This window comes from Lissotriton helveticus, chromosome 1_1 (assembly GCF_964261635.1).
Source record: "Lissotriton helveticus chromosome 1_1, aLisHel1.1, whole genome shotgun sequence".
Classification (NCBI taxonomy): Eukaryota; Metazoa; Chordata; class Amphibia; order Caudata; family Salamandridae; genus Lissotriton; species Lissotriton helveticus.
This window is the reverse complement of record NC_136057.1, coordinates 657,677,639-657,696,943: the sequence shown is the minus strand read 5'-3', so window position 1 is coordinate 657,696,943 and position 19,305 is coordinate 657,677,639. Positions and strand designations below refer to the sequence as shown.

At 43.4% G+C, this 19,305-nt stretch overlaps 1 protein-coding gene across 3 annotated transcripts in view; it reads left to right on the top strand.

Annotated features, from left to right (window-relative positions):
- Window positions 1-19,305, top strand: part of SEMA3E (semaphorin 3E) — an 885,350-nt gene that overhangs the window by 551,874 nt on the left and 314,171 nt on the right. For all 3 annotated transcript variants that reach the window (XM_078674182.1, XM_078674183.1, XM_078674181.1), the window contains one exon: window positions 18,844-18,937. In XM_078674182.1, the coding sequence (XP_078530308.1) occupies window positions 18,844-18,937 (94 nt within the window). The remainder of the gene's footprint in view (window positions 1-18,843; window positions 18,938-19,305) is intronic.

Here is a 19,305-nt window from a genome sequence, read left to right as displayed (position 1 = left end):
TTTAAAATACATATAAATTTACAAATATTAAATAAAAACATTAAAACATAATAAAAAAATTAAAACTAATACATATACATTTAAAATAAATTAAAAACTCTACATATAAATGAACACAAAAACTATTAAAACGCATGTATTTACAACGCATGTTTTTACAACGCAGGTACCTTTACAACGCATACCATTACAACGTAAGTATTCGTAAGTATATATTAATTTTTTTTATTTAAAAAAATTGAAAATAATATAATTTAATTTAATATAATTTAATGTAATTTAATTTTTTTTAATTACATTTAATTGATTTAATTTAAATTTAATTTTATTTTATTTTTACCCTGTACCGCTGTACCCCAAAATCCCAAAACTGACCCTGAACCCTAAAAATACCCCTGTACCCCAAAAACCCAAAACTGACCCTGAACCCTAAAAATACCCCTTTACCCAAAAACCCAAAACTGACCCTGAACCCTAAAAATACCCTTTTACCCAAAAACCCAAAATTGACCCTGAACCCTAAAAATACCCCTTTACCCAAAAACCCAAAACTGACACTGAACCCTAAAATTTTACCTTTACCCAAAAACTGAAAACTGACCCTGAACCCTAAAAATACCCATTTACCCAAAAACCCAAAACTGACCCTGAACCCTAAAAATACCCCTTTTCCCAAAAACTGAAAACTGACCCTGAACCCTAAAAATACCAAAAACCCAAAACTGACCCTGAACCCTAAAAATACCCCTTTACCCAAAAACTGAAAACTGACCCTGAACCCTAAAAATACCCCTTTACCCAAAAACTGAAAACTGACCCTGAACCCTAAAAATACCCCTTTACCCAAAAAATGAAAACTGACCCTGAACCCTAAAAATACCCCTTTACCCAAAAAATGAAAACGGACCCTGAACCCTAAAAATACCCCTTTACCCAAAAACTGAAAACTGACCCTGAACACTAAAAATACCCCTTTACCCAAAAACTGAAAACTGACCCTGAACACTAAAAATACCCTTTTACCCAAAAACTGAAAACTGACCCTGAACCCTAACAAAAAATTAAATATATTAGCACATTAACTCTAAATAATTTAATTACATTATTAATATTATTTAATTACCAATTAATTATTAATTAACAATAACACATTAAATATATTAGCACATTAACTCTAAATAATTTAATTACATTATTAATATTATTTAATTACCAATTAATTATTATTTAACAATAACAACACATTAAATATATTAGCACATTAACTCTAAATAATTTAATTACATAATTAATATTATTTAATTACCAATTAATTATTAATTAACAATAACAATAAAGTAAATATATTAGCACATTAGCTGTAATTAATTTAATTTACTAATTAATATTCTTTTTCCCCAATTAATTAATTAACAAAAACAAATAATTATATATATAAAAAAATTACTCTAATTAATGTAACTAACTAATTCATAATAATTAATTACCAATTAATTATTAATAAAAATATGTACAAAATTATATTAATTAATTAACTAATTAATATTAAATAATCACCAATTAATTATTAATTAAAAATATTTACAAACATATATTAATTAATTAATTATTATTAAAATACTTCCCACCCTATTCCCCTATAAACCCACAACCCGCTCTGATACTAAAACGCAAAATGTAAACAAATTTACAAATTTTCAAACATACATTACAAAACATGTTTAACAAACATATAAACAACATAATAAAATACATAACACTAAACAAAATTTCGATATTAGTAAAATTCGATATTAGTAAGATACATACCTCAAAAAAACGATATTCTGTCTGTCGATATTTTGGACATCGATATTCTCTACTATCGAAATTAAAACATCGATATTATTGTATATCGATATTTTAATTTCGATATTTTGTCTCACTACCCAGAGGGACAGCAGATGGAGCGCAATAGCCAAAGGAGGAGCTACTTTACTGAGTGCCCTGGGGATGCCTTACAGCAGGGGCACGGGTGAGCAGGCTATTGGTCAACAAGGGGACTGCAGAGGGCAGACACAGCACTTGCACCCCGGGTTAGGCACAAGGGCCACCCACAATACTTGGCAACAAGATGTAGCCTAGATGTTGCAGGATGTGCCAAACCCTTGCAGAAATGGGGTATTCACTCACAGGCTGCTGTTACAGGGTTCTGTTATGGACTAAACTGATTGAACTGGAGCTACAGACAATTTGGTCAATAATAACGTGTTACGCTTGGGTAAAGAATTTTTTTAATGCATTGTTTGCTCAAGTTATGTGAATAAAACTGCGGCCGTTTTGCACCATCAAAGGACTTATGTGTCACCTCTGGGTGGTAGGGTGACCAACTGGCATGGGTGCATATTCAGGACGGCGAGTGTAAAAATTCAGGACAAAGGGTCAAAATTCAGGACAAAAATTCAGGACAAAAAGTAAAAATTCAGGTCAAAACTTCGGGACAAAAGGTACATTTTACAGACGAGACAGAGGAGGTCGCGCAAGAGTATATAAGTAAGTAAATATACAACTACTTAAGTACAAGTCAAAATAAGTTTATATAATGTTGGGACAATTGTGCACTTCACGGTTTTTCAGTATGATCGCTGCTTGCTACCTTAGACGATTCAAAACTGGTATCTCGCTCCAGCAGGTACATAAGTCACCAGACAATGGTGAACTACACCTGAATATAACTGAGGCCGCTTTTATTGTTGATTGAAAACTACTGGATACACAAGGAACTTAGCAGTGCCATCCCAAGTAACAAAACGTCTCACCCCCCTTTCCAGTCTCCCAGGGAAACACCGGATGCCCGTTTGGCCAGTCCGGCCTTGCTACCACCCTCCAATAGTGCCCCTCATCTTCACATAGACTGTCTCTGATGTGTATTTAATTTCTTTTATAGTGTTATTCATCCCAAGTATGTAGGGTAGGGTGTCAGAGTATGTTACATCACACACACATTATGTAGAGACAATGACTCATATAAACGTGAAAGTCAATGTATAGGAAATGTTATTTAAGATAATGGGTGCTACAAGGTGTAATCATTCTTTTATATATCATTCAGTCTTTCACCATTCATTCTGTCCTTCCATCTATGTGCCCATCTATATCCAAACATATTCAACCATTTGCAAACCTATCCACCATGTATCCTTCCATCCATCATTTCACTCATTCATCACTCCATCCACCCTTTCACTCATTTATCCATTATTCATCCACCCACCCTTTCCCCCATCCATCCGTACAGTCATCCATCCACTCTTCTACCCATCCATCTATTCACTCATTTATCCAGCCACTTACCCTTTCACCCATCCTGCCTTCCTTTCACGTACTCATCCATCCACCCAGTCACTTATTCTTCCACCCATTCACCATATTAGTCATTCATCCTCCCTTTCTCTCTCCATCCCCCTTTCACTTATCCATCCATCCTTCCACCCACCCATCTACTAATCCATTCATGAATCCATCCATTAACCCTATTACACATCCATCCATTTTCTCATTCATCCACCCTTTCACTTCTTCACTCATCTATCCATCCTTTTGTCCATCTACACCCTTTCACTCACTCATCAATCTTTACATCCACCCTTTAACGTATCCATCCATCCCCCTTTTTACTTATCAATTCATCAATCCATCCATCCTTTCACTCATCCATTCACCCATTCACTCGCCCATAATCTACCCTTTCACTCACCCATCCATCCATCCTTTCACACACCTATCCACCCTTTTACCCATCCATCTACCCTTCCACCCAAACATCCATCTATTTACCTTTTCTCTCATCCATACTTCCACTCATTCACTCATCCATCCATCCTTTCTTTCATTATCTATCCATTCACCCTTTCATTCATCCCGTCATCCTTTCACTAATCCATCCGGCCATTCACATATTCCTTTACTTATTTACTCACCCACCTTTTCACATTATGAGCTGAGCCTTTGTCTGCAGAGTTGCAGACAGAAGAGGCCCATCAAGAACTTCACCTTGCTGTAGTTCCTAAAGTAAGGGGTGGCATGCGGTGGCGGAGGGTTCACTATGCCCCTGCACATAGACAATCTGAAAACTAGAAGTCATGAGTCATGCATGATGCACAGTGCCAGGACGTGAGGAGACTGTGACATGGTGTTGTTTCCAGGGCTTTAGGTTAAGTTAAAAAACTGGGAGGTCTCTTCAAAGGGGGTGTTCGATGTAATTAAGGGCGCGGTTTAAATCACCTAGACTTAAAATCTGTGCTTAGCATAGTGTTTCGCGCGACTGGTATTATGTTGTTTTTGTCATTTCATCCAGATATATAATACAGCAAGTATCATTACACCAACAACAAGCCAGGACTATTGGCTTTGTCAATGGTTGTTATTTGCTTAAAATAAAAAAGCAGTAACCATGGCTTTGTTGAATATAATATTGAAAATACTTCAGTTCTAAAATGATGAGATAGTGAAAGAACATAACCTCTTCTTTTTAACTTGTTTCACAGGCTTCTTTATGTAAACTGTTTTCTAACATTTCAGCCTGGGTATTTTACCTTTTATCTAACTGAATGCCCTGCTGTACACTGAGGCAGGAGGAGACCACCACATGCTGTCACACCCCAGACTGCCCCACCCCAGACTGCCCCATTCACATTCTGTATGTGGCAATTAGCTGGCATACAGAGTAACAATGGGCGGGGTGGGGGCTGCTCTTGTGCTCGAGGAGGAGTGCAAGGCGGCCCCATAAAGTGGTTAAGGCTTCTCACAAGGGAGCAGTGCTGCTCTCTGTGATGGCCAAAATTACGGACAAAAGGAGTCCGTAAAAGGAATCCTCACGGACAACGGAAGTAAGATGCAAATTACGGACAGTCTGTGAAATTTACGGACGGTTGGTCACCCTACTGGGTGGTTGGGTGCATGATAATGGCATGGGAGCTTAGGGGGCGATCACCCATCTGGGAGGAGTTATGATAAGGAATGCTTTGTTGTTCCTGCTGTGAAGGGTGGGTCAGGCCCACTCAACCCTCAGGACTAATGAGCAGAGTTCACCAGCCACATTCGGATTTAAGTTCAGGTTTTTCATACGCAAGTGGGAGAATTAAGTTAAAAAGAAAGAAAAGAAACTGGCCTCGAGACGCTTGCGGGGAGAGTACAGGTGGAGCAAGACATATGATTGCATTAAAGAGAAATACATCATCATGTGACTTTATACTGTTATTTTGCATGTTGTATTGAGATATGCTTTTACTTCAACAAACATATTTTGAACTTAAAAAAAGTGAAATACATCAATAAAAGAGTTAATAAGGAGGCTGTGGTCACCAGGACTGGTACACTGCATCAAGCAATTAGCATTTAAAAAAGCTTTTAGTACGCAGACATCCCCTCAAGAGTGCAATTATCAGGGTTTTGAGAAATCATTTGTATAACCTTGCGAAGCTAGTGCTCCATAAACTCTACGCGGTTCTGCTCTGTGTACGGAGAATAAACCAGAGACTTGGAAAAGCACCCCAGGCAGCTGAGATTTCCTAAACTCAGCCATGTAAAATCTGCCTTGAATATGGAACATTATATAAATGAGAAATGTGCTGTACACTCAGCAATTAACTGGAAGTAATATAGAGTAAACCATCCGGTGTTTTTAAGCTTCTAGTGCTATTTTAATTATAATGAATGGGTTTTTGTTGTACGCTGAGTCCTCGGTTGAGCAGAGTTAATTAATGTGGTGCTGGGTGTCTGTTGAGTCATCTTTTTTTTGGAAGATTTAACTAGGGTGGCGCTGGTTGTAGGGTGAGTCTTCTGCTGAGCAGAGTTAACTAGTGTGATACTGGTTGTGGGGTGAGTCTTCTGCTGAGCAGAGTTAACTAGTGTGGTAGTGGTTGCAGGGTGAGTCTTCTGCTGAGCAGAGTTAACTAGTGTGGTACTGGTTGTAGGGTGATTCTTCTGCTGAGCAGATTTAACTAGTGTGGTGCTAGTTGTCTGTTGAGTCATCTGTTGAGCAGTGTTAACTAGTGTGATGCTGGTTGTCTGTTGAGTCATCTGTTGAGCAGTGTTAACTAGTGTGGTACTGGTTGTATGATCAGTCTTCTGCTGAGCAGTTAACTAGTGTGGTACTGGTTGTATGGTGAGTCTTCTGCTGAGCAGAGTTAACTAGTGTAGTGCTGCAAGAATCACCAGCACAATGACCAACAAAGGAGAACGATTGTGGAATTAGAGTAACCAATGACCTGAATGAGAAAATGAAGTCAGTAGGTTTATATCGCCTATGCTTTGATCTAAATCTCATTGGTTGTTTTTCTCAGTAAATACATGGGGATGAGCGAGCACTGCTTCTAGAAAAGGTGAGCTTTCTTTTTTACTATGTTGCGCGAGAAAAGATAAATCCAAAAAAAGAAAAATATAACTCCGTATTATTAAACCTTTTGCGTGATCTTTCATTCGTTGATTCGTTGATATATTTTATATGACGACCTGTGTTTAGACAACCAATGCATTTAATATGATATATCATAGGTTAGTTTGGATCATCTTTCCTTTGTCATCTGCTCGACTGCTCAGACAAACTGTACTGGATCCATGAATTTATGCTTGAGTAGGATTTCCCTTTGGATGAGTTCCAACTCACTCAAGCTCAACAGCGAGAAGGCGGAGGTCATAGTTCTAGTGAACAATCCCCATCTATAGTGTCCTCATCAGTGGCCAAGCCCTTGTGTAAGCTGTCAGATTTGTCATCCAAAGTAAAAAAAATTGTGTTTTGGTTGGATCCGAGACTAACCATGAAGCTTCAGGTGGCCAAAATGGCAGCGACCTGTTTTGCTGTACTGAGATGGGCAAAGAAGATAATTCATATAATACCTCCTGCAGCCCAACAAACTGTTACTCAAGCTTTGATCCTGTCAAGAATAGACCATGGGGACATTCTCTACTTGGGGGCTGAGAAGGCATTCTTCTGGAGCATTCAAGTAGTCCAAAATACTGAAGCCAGGTTACTTTTTCACCTCCCCGAGTATGCATCAGTATCATATTTCCTCCAGGAACTCCAATTGCTGCCCAGGGAGAAGTGTATACACTTCGAAGCCTTATGCTGCATGCACAAGGTTAGATTTGCTATGGCTCCAAGATACATCCAAGATCTTCACAGCAGTATCTATGGTCCAACCAGTCCCGCTGCAGGGTACCTGCTGGGCAGGTCTTTCTCTTATCTTGGACCAACGTTATGGAACAACCTGCCTGAAACAGCGTTAAGCTGCTCTTCCCTTACTGAGTTACGCAGGTGATTGAAGTACTGGCTGTTTTAGCACAGGGCTGCTTTTTTGGTTTAATCTAACCCAGCCGCGGTCGGCAGTGGGAGGTAATGCAGGGTGGTGACGTGGGGAGGGGCAGGGGCAGAATGGGGCATAGTAATGTATGGACAACAGAGTTTTACAGGTAAGTAAACATTTAAATAAATAAAACGAATTTCGTTGAGTACACTGCATCCCAAAATGCGATGCAGTGCGTGCAACGAAATTCTTTTATTTATTTAAATGTTTACTTACCTGTAACACTCCGTAATCCATACATTACTTCCCCCCCACCCTGTCCCCCTCCAACCCCACCCTCCCCACTTCACCGCCCTGCATTACCTCCCACTGCTGGCCGCGGCTGATCTAACCTGAATCTAGCTCCGGGAAACCCCCTGGGCTAGCTGTGCGCTGTATAAGACATAATGATAATAATGTTGGTAAGCACCTGAACATTTCATTAAAAAATCTATTCTCGACTGTTAAAAGTAGTCCGATGACTTGCTTAATCTTGGAAGTATGATGCACAACGAAAATAAGTATTAGAAACGGAAAGTGCAAATATGTTAAGATTTTGTTAAAAACGATGCCGCTAATATTTATGTTTTACATGAGGTGAGAATCTTTGATCAGCAAAGTATGTGAAGATAAACCCCAGTTAAATTAACAAGTGGAACGCAGTAAGATTAAACATGAAAAAAATCATATCTTGAAAAATGATCACATGCCGATGAGACCTTGATATAAACAAGAAGAAGCAAGGAATGTTAATGAAAATACTTCTGCCTGAAGAATGTTGCATTTTTATACCAATTACAGCAAATGATCTATTCGTGTTGTCATCATGTCTTGTGATACACTATTTCTTGAGATTGATTCAGTGTTTGAATGCATTTATAACCCAAGTCCCTCTTCAACACTTACCAATGCCAGGAAAGCAGAGATGCCTACTCTTGAAAGTTGAAGAGAACAAAACATATTCTAATAGCATTAAAGGAACTTGATGACAGAAGTAATGTTTGAAAAAACCTGGGCCTGTCGACTTTGAATGTCATTCTTCCACTCATAATATTAGGTTATCACATTATAACAAATCATCATGGGATAACCGAGAAGATAAAGAGCATGATGCTAGACACACTTTGTGGTCCCAAAGCCTGTGGTGCACAAAATCAGAGACTGTGTAATCTCAAAGCAGTGATTTGCAGTGTTCTAAAGGTACCGTGTAACTCAGAAAAATGTCAACCTGAATCGATTAAGGTGTGTGGAAAGAACTCTCCCCCCCCCCCACCCTCCTGTGATGTCACTAGTAAACACGTGCTTCCACACTGATTCCCTCTGCGTCATCTGCATCTCCAGAAAAATTAGCCAAGCAATGCAATGTTAAATGATGGCTTACTTTCTTGCCTGCTTTCTTTCACCTTGTTCAGGATCAGAGGCTTAGCTAGAGCTTGTGGAGCCCTGGGCTATCCCTCAGATTGCTGCCCCCTGTGGTGGGGGGTGCTGGCACGGCGAGCACTTAAAAGAGGTCCGAGAGACACATAATATCGCCGCTAATCGTTACCTTGATCATGCAAATTACATGCACATACATGCCACCGGCCAAGGCTACACAGTTGAATACACCAGTGACTGGCAACACAAAAGAGAACACACAGACTGCATGATCTATCTGGGGACTCAGAAAAACCACATCTTGGCGCTCCTCCTGCGCCCAAGTCCCAGATAAAGAGCCTCGGGATCTGGCTTGACACTGCCCTTGATTTCTCTGTCCAGGCTACTAAGACTGCTGCCACTTGCTTCGGACTAATGAGGATGCTCCGGCGGGTGCTCCCTTTGCTCCCTTTCCAGGTGAGGAGGATCATGGTCCAGGCCCTCATTCTCTCCCGCCTGGATTACGGGAACGCTCTCTACCTGGGAGCACCGGCTTCGGTTCTTCAGAGGCTTCAGGTCACACAAAACAGTGCGGCCCGCCTATTGTTCAATCTGTCCCGGCGGCAGTCGGCGAGGAAGGCTCTGAAAGACCTCCATTGGCTCCCAATGGCTGCCAGAGTGCAGTTCAAAGCTCTGTGCATCATGCACAAATCCTTCCACCGTGTAGGCCCAGCGATTCTGCACCCTCTGGTTACGCCTTATGTCCCAACACGCCCCCTTCGGTCTGGTACCCTGCAGCTGGCCACCTCCTCTAAAATTAACAAAGCCCGTTGGGGTGGCCGCTCTTTTTCCCATTCGGCAACCAGACTCTGGAACGCCCTCCCCTTTGCCATCCGGGGTAACAGCAACCTCCTCTCGTTCAGAAAGGCCCTAAAAACGCATTTGTTTGCTAAATCTCGCTGATCTGCCCCGAGCCTGCGCTAAAACCATTTTATTTTCAAGCGCTGCGAGGCCCCAGGGCAGTTATGCGCTATACAAATGCAATTTTTCATTTCTTTCATTTCATTACATGTGACATCCATCAGAGAGCTGCATAAACAATTACCTGCTAATCCCCTCAGCACAATGCAAACATGCACATATATGACACTGTTCAGGGAAGGAGGGCCAGTGTGAGGGAGAGAGGCCAGAGAGTTATGAAAAGAATGAAGAACGCCGTGTGAGGGAGAGAGACCAGGGAGTGATGAAAAGAATGAGGAGGGCCGGTGTGAGGGAGAGAAGCCAGGGAGTGATGAAGAGAATGAGGAAGGCCGGTGTGAGGGAGAGAGGCCATTGAGAGATAAAGAGAATGAGGAGGGTCGGTATGAGGGAGAGAAGCCAGGGGGGTGACGAAGAGAATGAGTAGGGTGTGAGGGAGAGAGGCCAGGGAGTGATAAAAAGAATGAGGAGGGCCAGTGTGAGGGAGAGATGCCAGGGTGTGATGAAAAGAATGAGGAGGGTGTGAGGAAGAGAGGCCAGGGAGTGAGGAAGAGGATGAAGAGTGGCGGCGGTGAGCATGACATGTTTACAAAAGAAAAACAATTTAGTGCCATGAGGCGACTCAGTTCTTGGTTGTGAGCACTAAAGTTTTTCTAACAAAACACATGGTAGCATAGGACACTGTAAGCATAGCACAGGTTGGGGAAGATAGGCATCCTAAGAGCAGGGTGGGGTGCGTACAGTAGAGAGAAATGTCTGCACCTGTGCTTCTGCGTGCCCCCCGTGACCCACTGCAGGATGTCTCTGGTTTCCAGAAAACGGCATTAGCCGCTTGGCAAACTGGAGAGAGGGCTTCATTCATTTTCCTAATGGTCTGGAAGTGCAGGCAATGGTGGGGAGCTGAGAGCCGCCTGTGGGCTGAGCCTGTACCCGATACCCCCAAGTCTACCCTGGGCACGGGAAGAGAGCCAGGAGTCACTGCCCGAGAGAGACAGGGGCAGGGAGGCAGCGCTAGGGCAGGGCTGCCGAGCCTGTGAATGACAGGTCTCCTCAGCGACGGAGCCATGTCTTGCGTTTGGTTACCTTACTCACGGCATACCCACTTCTAATGCCCCACCCGAGGCCAGGCGGCTTCTGAGGTCCGCTTTTGGGGCAGAGCGTCGAAGCTGGTTTGCCGCACTTACTGCCTGAGGCTATACCTCCAGCACTGCACCTACCCCGTTTGTGCCGCCATGATGCCAGCCCTCATATACCCTAGCGGGTTGTGCCATTCGTCAACGCTATGCGTAATGCCCCCCCTCTTCCATTCTTTAGAGGACACATAAGTGACAGTGGAATAAAACAGAATGATGGGGCCTCCCTGCAGAATGTGATGAGGGGAGATGAGTCTCCCATATCTCACAGATATTCATTAGCTATGGGCTGAAATGCGGCCCCATGAACAGTTTGGGGGCTGTGAAAGGTTGCGGCCTCCCTGCACCACAGGGGCTGCACGGACCTGAGTTACGCAACGGATAAAATGTGATGGAGGAGGCTTGAGGAATCTGGCCGTATGTAAGGTGGGCTGCAGGTGGGAGATATTAAAGGGTGAGGGGGCATCCAAAAGGAATGATGGGGGGCAATTGGGGCATGCTTACCCGTTCCTCTTTCCAACACCACCCTTCAGGGGCTTCAGAAACCATTTTGAGTACCTGTGCACACTGTGATACATTTGTTACATAGGCACAGGACACCTCCTCTTTCAGTTCCATGGGTCTCACAGGATGCCCCACAGAATCGAGACAGAAGCAACTGCATAAACACAAGCCAACATTCTTTCCATCACCATGTTAGGAAGAGGGTTGAACACACATGTGCACTATGGAAAACTTTCTGCAAATGCACTTGTCCCTCTCTTCCTCGAGACTGTCTAGCAGGAAGTGCTGTAATAATTGAAGAGAGAGACTGGTGCAAGTGAAGATACATGTTATTTTTGCACTAATACAGATGTTTAACCCCTTTAGAGCTTGTAAATAAACCTCCCCAGTGCTGCGCTGTCCATTGGAACTAGTGCTGAATGGACGTCCAACGGTCGTGCGCAGCACTGGGGAGGTAGTGGCCGTGACGACCGTTGGCCGACGGCAGCAATTAAGGGGTTAACATACCCTCTATCCAAAACCTAGGATGGTAGAGTTTTGGCAACGCACAGGTTTTGGACGTGTAGACTTGCCTCCACCACCCAAAGCACGAACAGCAGTATCAGATGCAACGCTAGCATGTTCATTCAAAAGCAAACATCATTGTGCACTGCCTCAAGGTTTAACGTTTTAAGAGATTTTGAGGGCCTCTACCTTAGAGGCTTCGGTGTCAGCCACCCCTCTGGAAAAAAAAGTTTAACTCTTACCTCACTCCAGGATCTTTATGGCAGGCAGTTGGTTCACTTGCTGCAGCAGCCGCCACCAGCTAATCGCCCAGCACAACACTGCCACTGCCCCTGCCCCTGCCCCAGAATTGTCTCCTCACGAGAGCTCGTAGTGGTAAAGCGAGTGACGCGTCACTGCTACGTGACCATCGCGAGTGCTGGCGAAAAAATGTATCCATGAAGTCTTAACGAACCAAGACACTTCAACGATGACCTAAACCACGAAGTACGGAACCACGAAGTACGGAACCACGACTCTTCACTGAGGAACGGAACTGGACCCACGTGGGTTTGAAGGCTGACGTCTTGTTTTGGAATGGGAAAAAATGTTATGCACGTCTCTTCTCCCCGCCTCACTACACATTTTATGCTGTTTGATTCGCCAGTGTAGGAGCATGACGTCACTTTTCTCCGCCCCCTCTCTTCTCTGAACTGAACAAAATAGAAAATGATAATGCCTCACATTATTTGGAGATGGCCACATTTTTAAAATAAAAATTAATTTTCTTAATACATGCCTTTTGAAAGACATTCCTGCAAACAATTTAAGTGGAGTTAAAAAGAGTGTTTGGATCCAGTTTGCATTTTCAGGTAGGACAACATTTTTTGAAAGATATATTATTACTAGTCTTTCTACGTATTTTGAAGTATGGCTTTCAAGACAAAAAAATGTATATTTACGAAATCCTGACTTTTAAATGCAAAGATTTCATTGTGCTTCACTCTGCTTTAATGCGCTCACCGAAGAACACAGCTCGTAACGTGTTTAATGAAAACAAAATGGCATTAATTGGTAATGGGCATTTTAATCTGAATAAAATCATTGTTTAGGAGGTAGTTGTTAAAAAAGTAGTGGTTAAGGACAGTTTGTTGTTTAGCTTTCGTTGTTGAGGAAGTCGTGGTTTAGGCAGTAGTTAAGTCATAAAACCTGGTAGCGCTCGCACACTACAAGATTGACGACCCAGGCTGGGACGGACGGACCAACAAGCATGCAAAAAAAACGGGTGGCAATTGGCAGCACTGCAGGCACAGCAGTTACACGCAGGTGACACTAATCAAGCATGCTTGGCCTCTTGTTGCACTTTCAAATGCAGCGCGGGTGGCACTGGTGGCCTTTATAATTTATTTGGGGACACTGACACTACTGTGACTCACAGTAGTGTCAGTGTCCCCAAATAAATTATAAAGGCCAGCGGAACGGGCCACCAGTGATGCGCGGCTGCCCCAAAAAGAGTGCCGCCTGGGGCACCCCCTAGCTATGCCGGTGCTCAGGATTCCTTATATCAGGACTAGGCAGTACTAAGGAATCATCTCCCCTGACAGCCAGAGGTAGTTGCAAACCCACAGATAACAGGGAATTTCAGTACTACGTGCTAGCAGTGGTTCATAGAGCATCTGTCAATAGGGTGCCTGATCTCTAATCCTGTATTAAGCGATGGGAATATGTCTTTAGGTACAGAGAGTGAAAAAAAGTAACCGAGGATGGTGAGTTGTGTGCCGTTGCAAGGGAAGAGGTGAGTAATGCTGAGGGTGGTGGTTTTGAGTGGCAGGACACTAGTTACTTTATTTTTCCCATTTTTTGCCAGGTGGAGGAGGTAAATGACAAGTGTGTTGGAGTACACAGCAGGACACCAAATATTAAATTTTTGATTATTTGCAAAGGGAAAGTCTGTGTTGAGGATGATGTCTTGAGGTGGCTAATTGCCATTCATTTTTAGGTCTCGCCTACGCAGCGTGCATGCGCTACTTAGGAGAGAGACCTGTAGCCATCAGCACAGCTTTCCCTGCAAAGACGTGCATGTGTTGCATTGCTTACAATGGAAACGCGTGCACATCTAGCGATTTCCTTGCGGGAGCACGCAGCGCCATACGGTAGTGCCCTATGGTTGCACGCTCCTGCAAGGGAATCTCACAGGCCCCCTCTTTTATGGGCACAGTTATTCGTGGGCTTGCTTTGTACCTGTGACACAACATACAAAGCAAGCCCCGGAATAACTGTGCCCATTAAAGAAAACAATCCACGTGCACAAAGAACTGTAAAAGCTGAAGACACTTCGGCTTTATTTCTCGTGTGCGCGTTAGTTTTTTTTCTTTTCTGTAATGCGGTGAAATAAAGCCGAAGTGTCTTCAGCTTTTACAGTTCTTTGCATGCGTGTTTGTTTTCTTTTAGTGGAACAGTTATTACAGGGCTTGCTTTGTACCGGTGACACAACATATAAAGCAAGCCCCAGAATAACTGTGCCCATTAAAGAAAAAAAAACACGCGCGCAAAAAACTCTGGATTTATGCCCGAGGTTTGCGTTTGCCCGTGCCCTGCGGTCGGTGACTGAGGCATGAGTATATTTCACATGGCTGTTCCTAGGTCTGCTATTCACCACCTCCCGCCCCCTGAATCCTTCAATCGACAAGTTAATCTGAGACCCTCACAGAGCTCACAGGCAGCCCACCTACTTGGTGTATGCTATTGTGAGTGGGGGCGTCTATAAAGTCATATTTATCCCCGTGGTCCCTCTCTTCTCCTGACTCGGTATTTACATCTCCACTTGGTCTTTGCTACATTCCCCTTCCTCGAACACTCACCCCTTCCTCCCTGTATTCAATCCAGTCTGAGTTTTCTCTCCCTTAAGTCCTCTCAAATCTCCCGCCGTCTTCCCATTCCCCACGTTTTCCTCTCCTTTTATACCACCACACTTGTCCCCTTCATCTTGTCTCCCCTTCTCTTCCCTTCCTATGGTTCAGAAGTTTCTCTTGCCCACTTTCCCACCATCTCCACCCCCACCTCCCTCTGCTTACCTGCTGCTCGGTACTGCGGCTGGTCCTCTGAGAATAGTGGCACCCTGCACCCGGTAGGTCCTTTGTCCCCAATAGTATCCAGATGAAGTTGACAATGCCCGACTCCACTGCCCTCGCTCCGCTCTTGTCGCTGAAATCTGCTAATCTCCCCTGCACAGGTGCGCTCTTTACCTGTTTCTGCCGCACGGTCCAATCACAGCTCTGGCCTGAGCGAGGGCGGGCAGAGCGAAAGTTACCACCAACCGTTTTATGCGTAACTGTCGCACAGTGGTTTATGGTTAATAGTGACTCGTGTCTATGGGTCTAACTAAATGTGTTAGTGCTAAAAGAGCCTGTGCCATAACTTTACTTTAAAATGGCTGTGAAGATTAATCGTTTTCTGACAAGAACACGCATTTGCAACGAAATACTTCTTGCAATTGCGAGATTTTGAGCTATTGGCACTGTAAATGACAGTGCCTTTTATTTATTAAAAATGTGTTTAAAAATCCTGCAATAATAAAAGGCATTGTCATTTACAATACCAATAGGTCAAAATTTCTACAATGCGAGATTTATTGCATTGCAAATCTTTTTTTAATTTTTTTTTAGAGTGACTGTACAGACACGTCCAATCCAACCATGTTGTGTCTCGCTACCGCACTGGAAGTTGCGTTAGAGGGATCCATGGGCATTAATACACGAAAAGTAAAGTGCCCTCTTGTTCCCCGTTTTGGTAGTAAAAGACAGCCATATTGAATAGGGGTGGGCGGGCAGCTACGCTCCGTCCACGGAGCATGCGTAGTGCCGTCTGCTACGCATTTTGCGGTGCGGGCGTAGTAGCCAGCACTACGCATGCTCCGTGGACGAGCGTAGCTGGCCCGCCACCCGCCTCCCTCCCGCCTCCCTTTCTCGCTAGAAATGCGCATGCGCGGGCGGCCACGCATGCGCATTAGGGTTCAAGACGCGGGCACTGAAAGAGACGAGGGAGCCCCGGGACGCGCGCGGACCAGGTAAGTGGTTTTAAACTTATTTAAACATTGAAGGGGGTATTTACTGAGGGCGGGAGGGAGGCGGGTGGTGCGTAGTGGGGCTACGCGAAGTGCGCAGGTGGGCGTAGTTTCTCGCCCACTTTGCGTAGCTTCGCGAAGCCCCACTACGCTCACTACGCCCAGGGTTAATATTGAAGTGCAGTGGGTCGTGACTTTGAGCCTGGTGCTGCATTAAGGCTGTCTATTCCGCTTCTCCAGGAGCCCACAAGGTTGGGGACACATCCAACCCTGCAGCACAGTTGTTTGCCAAAAACTTCACATCACTGGGCTCTTTAGAAACAAGCATTGGCATAGCCAATAGGTCTCGCCTTTGGGACCTTATACGTTTTTAGCCATGCAACAGTTGATGTTGTTGCACAAAGGATATTGTGCTGGATAACTAAACACTTATAAGGTCCCAAAGGCAAGGCCTATTGGCTAAGCCAATGCTTGTTTATGTTACTATAGATGAGGAGATTTAGCCAGAGGTTTGTGGGGCTGTGAGGCAGGACACTGCATATAAATAATTGCAGTATATAAACAGCACAAGGATGTGGAGCTGAGGCCAAGGCCATGTTTTGCATAGCTCCTCAATGATTTGTCTTCCCTTGTGCAGCTGATCGGAGCATGGGATGGAATTTTGATGGATACATATATCATAAAAGTGTAGATGGCCATGTGTTAATATCATGCAGTTTTCTATCTCAGGGTTCAAGAGACGTCACAAGCACATTAAGCTTTTTTTTTTGCCTCTTCAATGTCACTTGAAACTCCTTGGTGGAAAACAATAATTTTAGTGTCAAATAGCCCTTTGTTATTCCATTTATTATTAGAGCAACATGGTTTTGTTGATATGACCATAACTATCGTCTGTTCTAATGGTCCAAACTGTTCCACTGTGATAGTAGTCTGATTGCATTAAAAATGTACTGCATATAAAATATTTTAGTGAATTTATTCTATAATTATATTCACTGTAGCCACTCTTCATATGCCGGTTGTTGCCTTTGTTTTGGGATGGATTATAAATGAAGGGTTGCATCTAATAGTATTGTCAGTTGAAGATGTGGCTGCACCAGCTTCCTATTCCCATCGCAAAGAATCTCATTCACGAGTCATGGAATCCTAAGATCACATACTATTATTACACTCCGACATGTGAGCATCGGTTCACTTTAGCTTCTAGATACCAGGTTCAAAGCGTACAGCCTTGCACTCTTGTAACTTTGAAGTTAATTATTTACATAGTGTTTTGCAAGATCAATCGGGCTTAATATGTATATCAACACAGAAGGGATGTTCATGCCTTCAAAGCAGTTCTGCTGCAACCACATCATACAAACTTTAGCGCACAGTGGAGGCCTCCCTCCAGGTCTCTTGGAATCCTTGAGCAGAAACAGGAGTGTTTGCTTGAATTGCTTTTCTGAGACAGGACCTATTACTGCAGCAGGATAAAACCTGTTATGGGATTCTGGAATTACCTGTGAAAATCAAATCAAGGTCTGAAGCGCCGGGACACTCCGCGGAGTAGAGCGCTATACAAAACGCCCCCTAACATAACATAACATAACATAACAATGCAAGACCTTAATTTGTTAAAAAATCGGCCATTTCGTAGGATAAATCTTTAAATGGTGAATCAGAATTGCCCTGTGCTGTATTATTTGTAACTCTGCGTCTGGTGGAAGGGGGGCTTTGGAGATGGACTACTTTATACTTGGAGTTAAGCACAAGATTATCTGCTTTGCTGAGATATATTCGGCCTCGTTTGCAAACAGTCCCATTGGGTGACGGTCATCGGATAAAACGTGGGTAAAGTCGGCCAGTCCAGTGCAACACCTGCTCAGGGCCGGCACCCAATAGTATCAATCAATCAATCAATCAATCAATCAATCAGGACATTTGTAAAGTGCGCTACTCCCCGCGAGGGTCTCAAGGGGCCGGGGGGCGGTTGTGTGGGGGGGGGGTGCTGCTACTGCTCGAACAGCCATGTCTTGAGTAGCCTCCTGAAGGTATGTCTATATTAGTTTCTATTCTAAAATAGCATACACATACTATGTTACGTAATTAGTTTCTATTCTAACATAATTATGGTATGCATATATATATATTAGGTACTCTATATGAGTGCTTTACTAGAATGGTGGTTGTATGACGTTACAACGCATGGCATTACCCGCATGCCGTTTCATCACAAATCTTTACCCCGACTTGATGTCAGGGGTGCACTGGAATTTGGAATAGTTTAATTTACTATTCCAACTCCAATGTGTGCAACAGTAGGGAAGGTGTTGGAATTAAATCCAACACCCTCTATCCCCTCCTACACACCTTTCGCGTTGCAACGGCATGCGGGGTAATGGCATGTGTTGTAACACTTGTGATGTAACAACTGTTTCCCTAAGCAAATGTTGTCATAGGTGTCAGTGAACATCCTTTCCCTTAAAAAGGCGATAAAAAAGAATGAACTAAGTAATTCTTTCACACGTTAACACATTTTCAAACAGTATGGTTCTGTCAGCATGTGGTTCCTGATTCCCCCAACAGGGTATGAGGCAGAAGACAATGGGTGCCTCAGTGTACGAGTTGCCTCATGTTGACGCCTTGGGGCGTTTGGTGCCTGCTCTGTGGGGCAGACCAGCAGGTAGAACCATTAGGAAAGACCACATGTTGCTTATTGCATTCAATTGGAAAATCTAAGAGCTGCAACATGCTCGCAGGGCCTGTCTACTCCGGTTGCATGGCTGAGGAGGAAGAAACTTAGTGGAATCACTCACTGAGCTTATTCACTCCAGATTTTATGCTATCAAATTTGGCATCATTTCAGAGAAATGCCTGACGTAGTGCACAAAACTCAGTTTGACGGACAACACATAGTTGAAACCAAAATATCAAAGCAACCAGCCAGATACATGTAATGTGTAAGAAATGTGTATTTTTTTTTCAATGACTTTATTTATCCATTTTTTGCTCTTGTTTGAAGGATAAAATATTCCAACTGGAACCTCAGAGGATTGAGAGGGGGAGAGGAAGGTGTCCCTTTGACCGGAGTTCCCCATTCAGCTCGACTTTTATTGGTAAATATGTTTTTTATTTGAGAGTTTGGCGTGCGCCTCTTCAGTTTCTGAGCACATTTCCCCACTCTCTTCAACTCTTAACCTTTCAGCCTTATTTCTAATGGAAGCTGACAGGCCTGGAATTGTATTTCACTTCAAAATTAATCCGAGCAAATGAGCTCGGTGCATTTGAGTATGTGCTACCTTACATGAATCCTTTTACAGAGATAGCGGCTGCCGTGTACGGTTACAGATTACAATCTACTTATCTAGGTCTTCTGGGCAATAGTGAGTCGATTGTGTGGCTCTGAACTTCAAATGAGAACTAAAGTGAAGTGTTGAGTAGAGAAGGGCCCGATTCTGCATTCTTGTGTGAAGGGAAGGCAGAC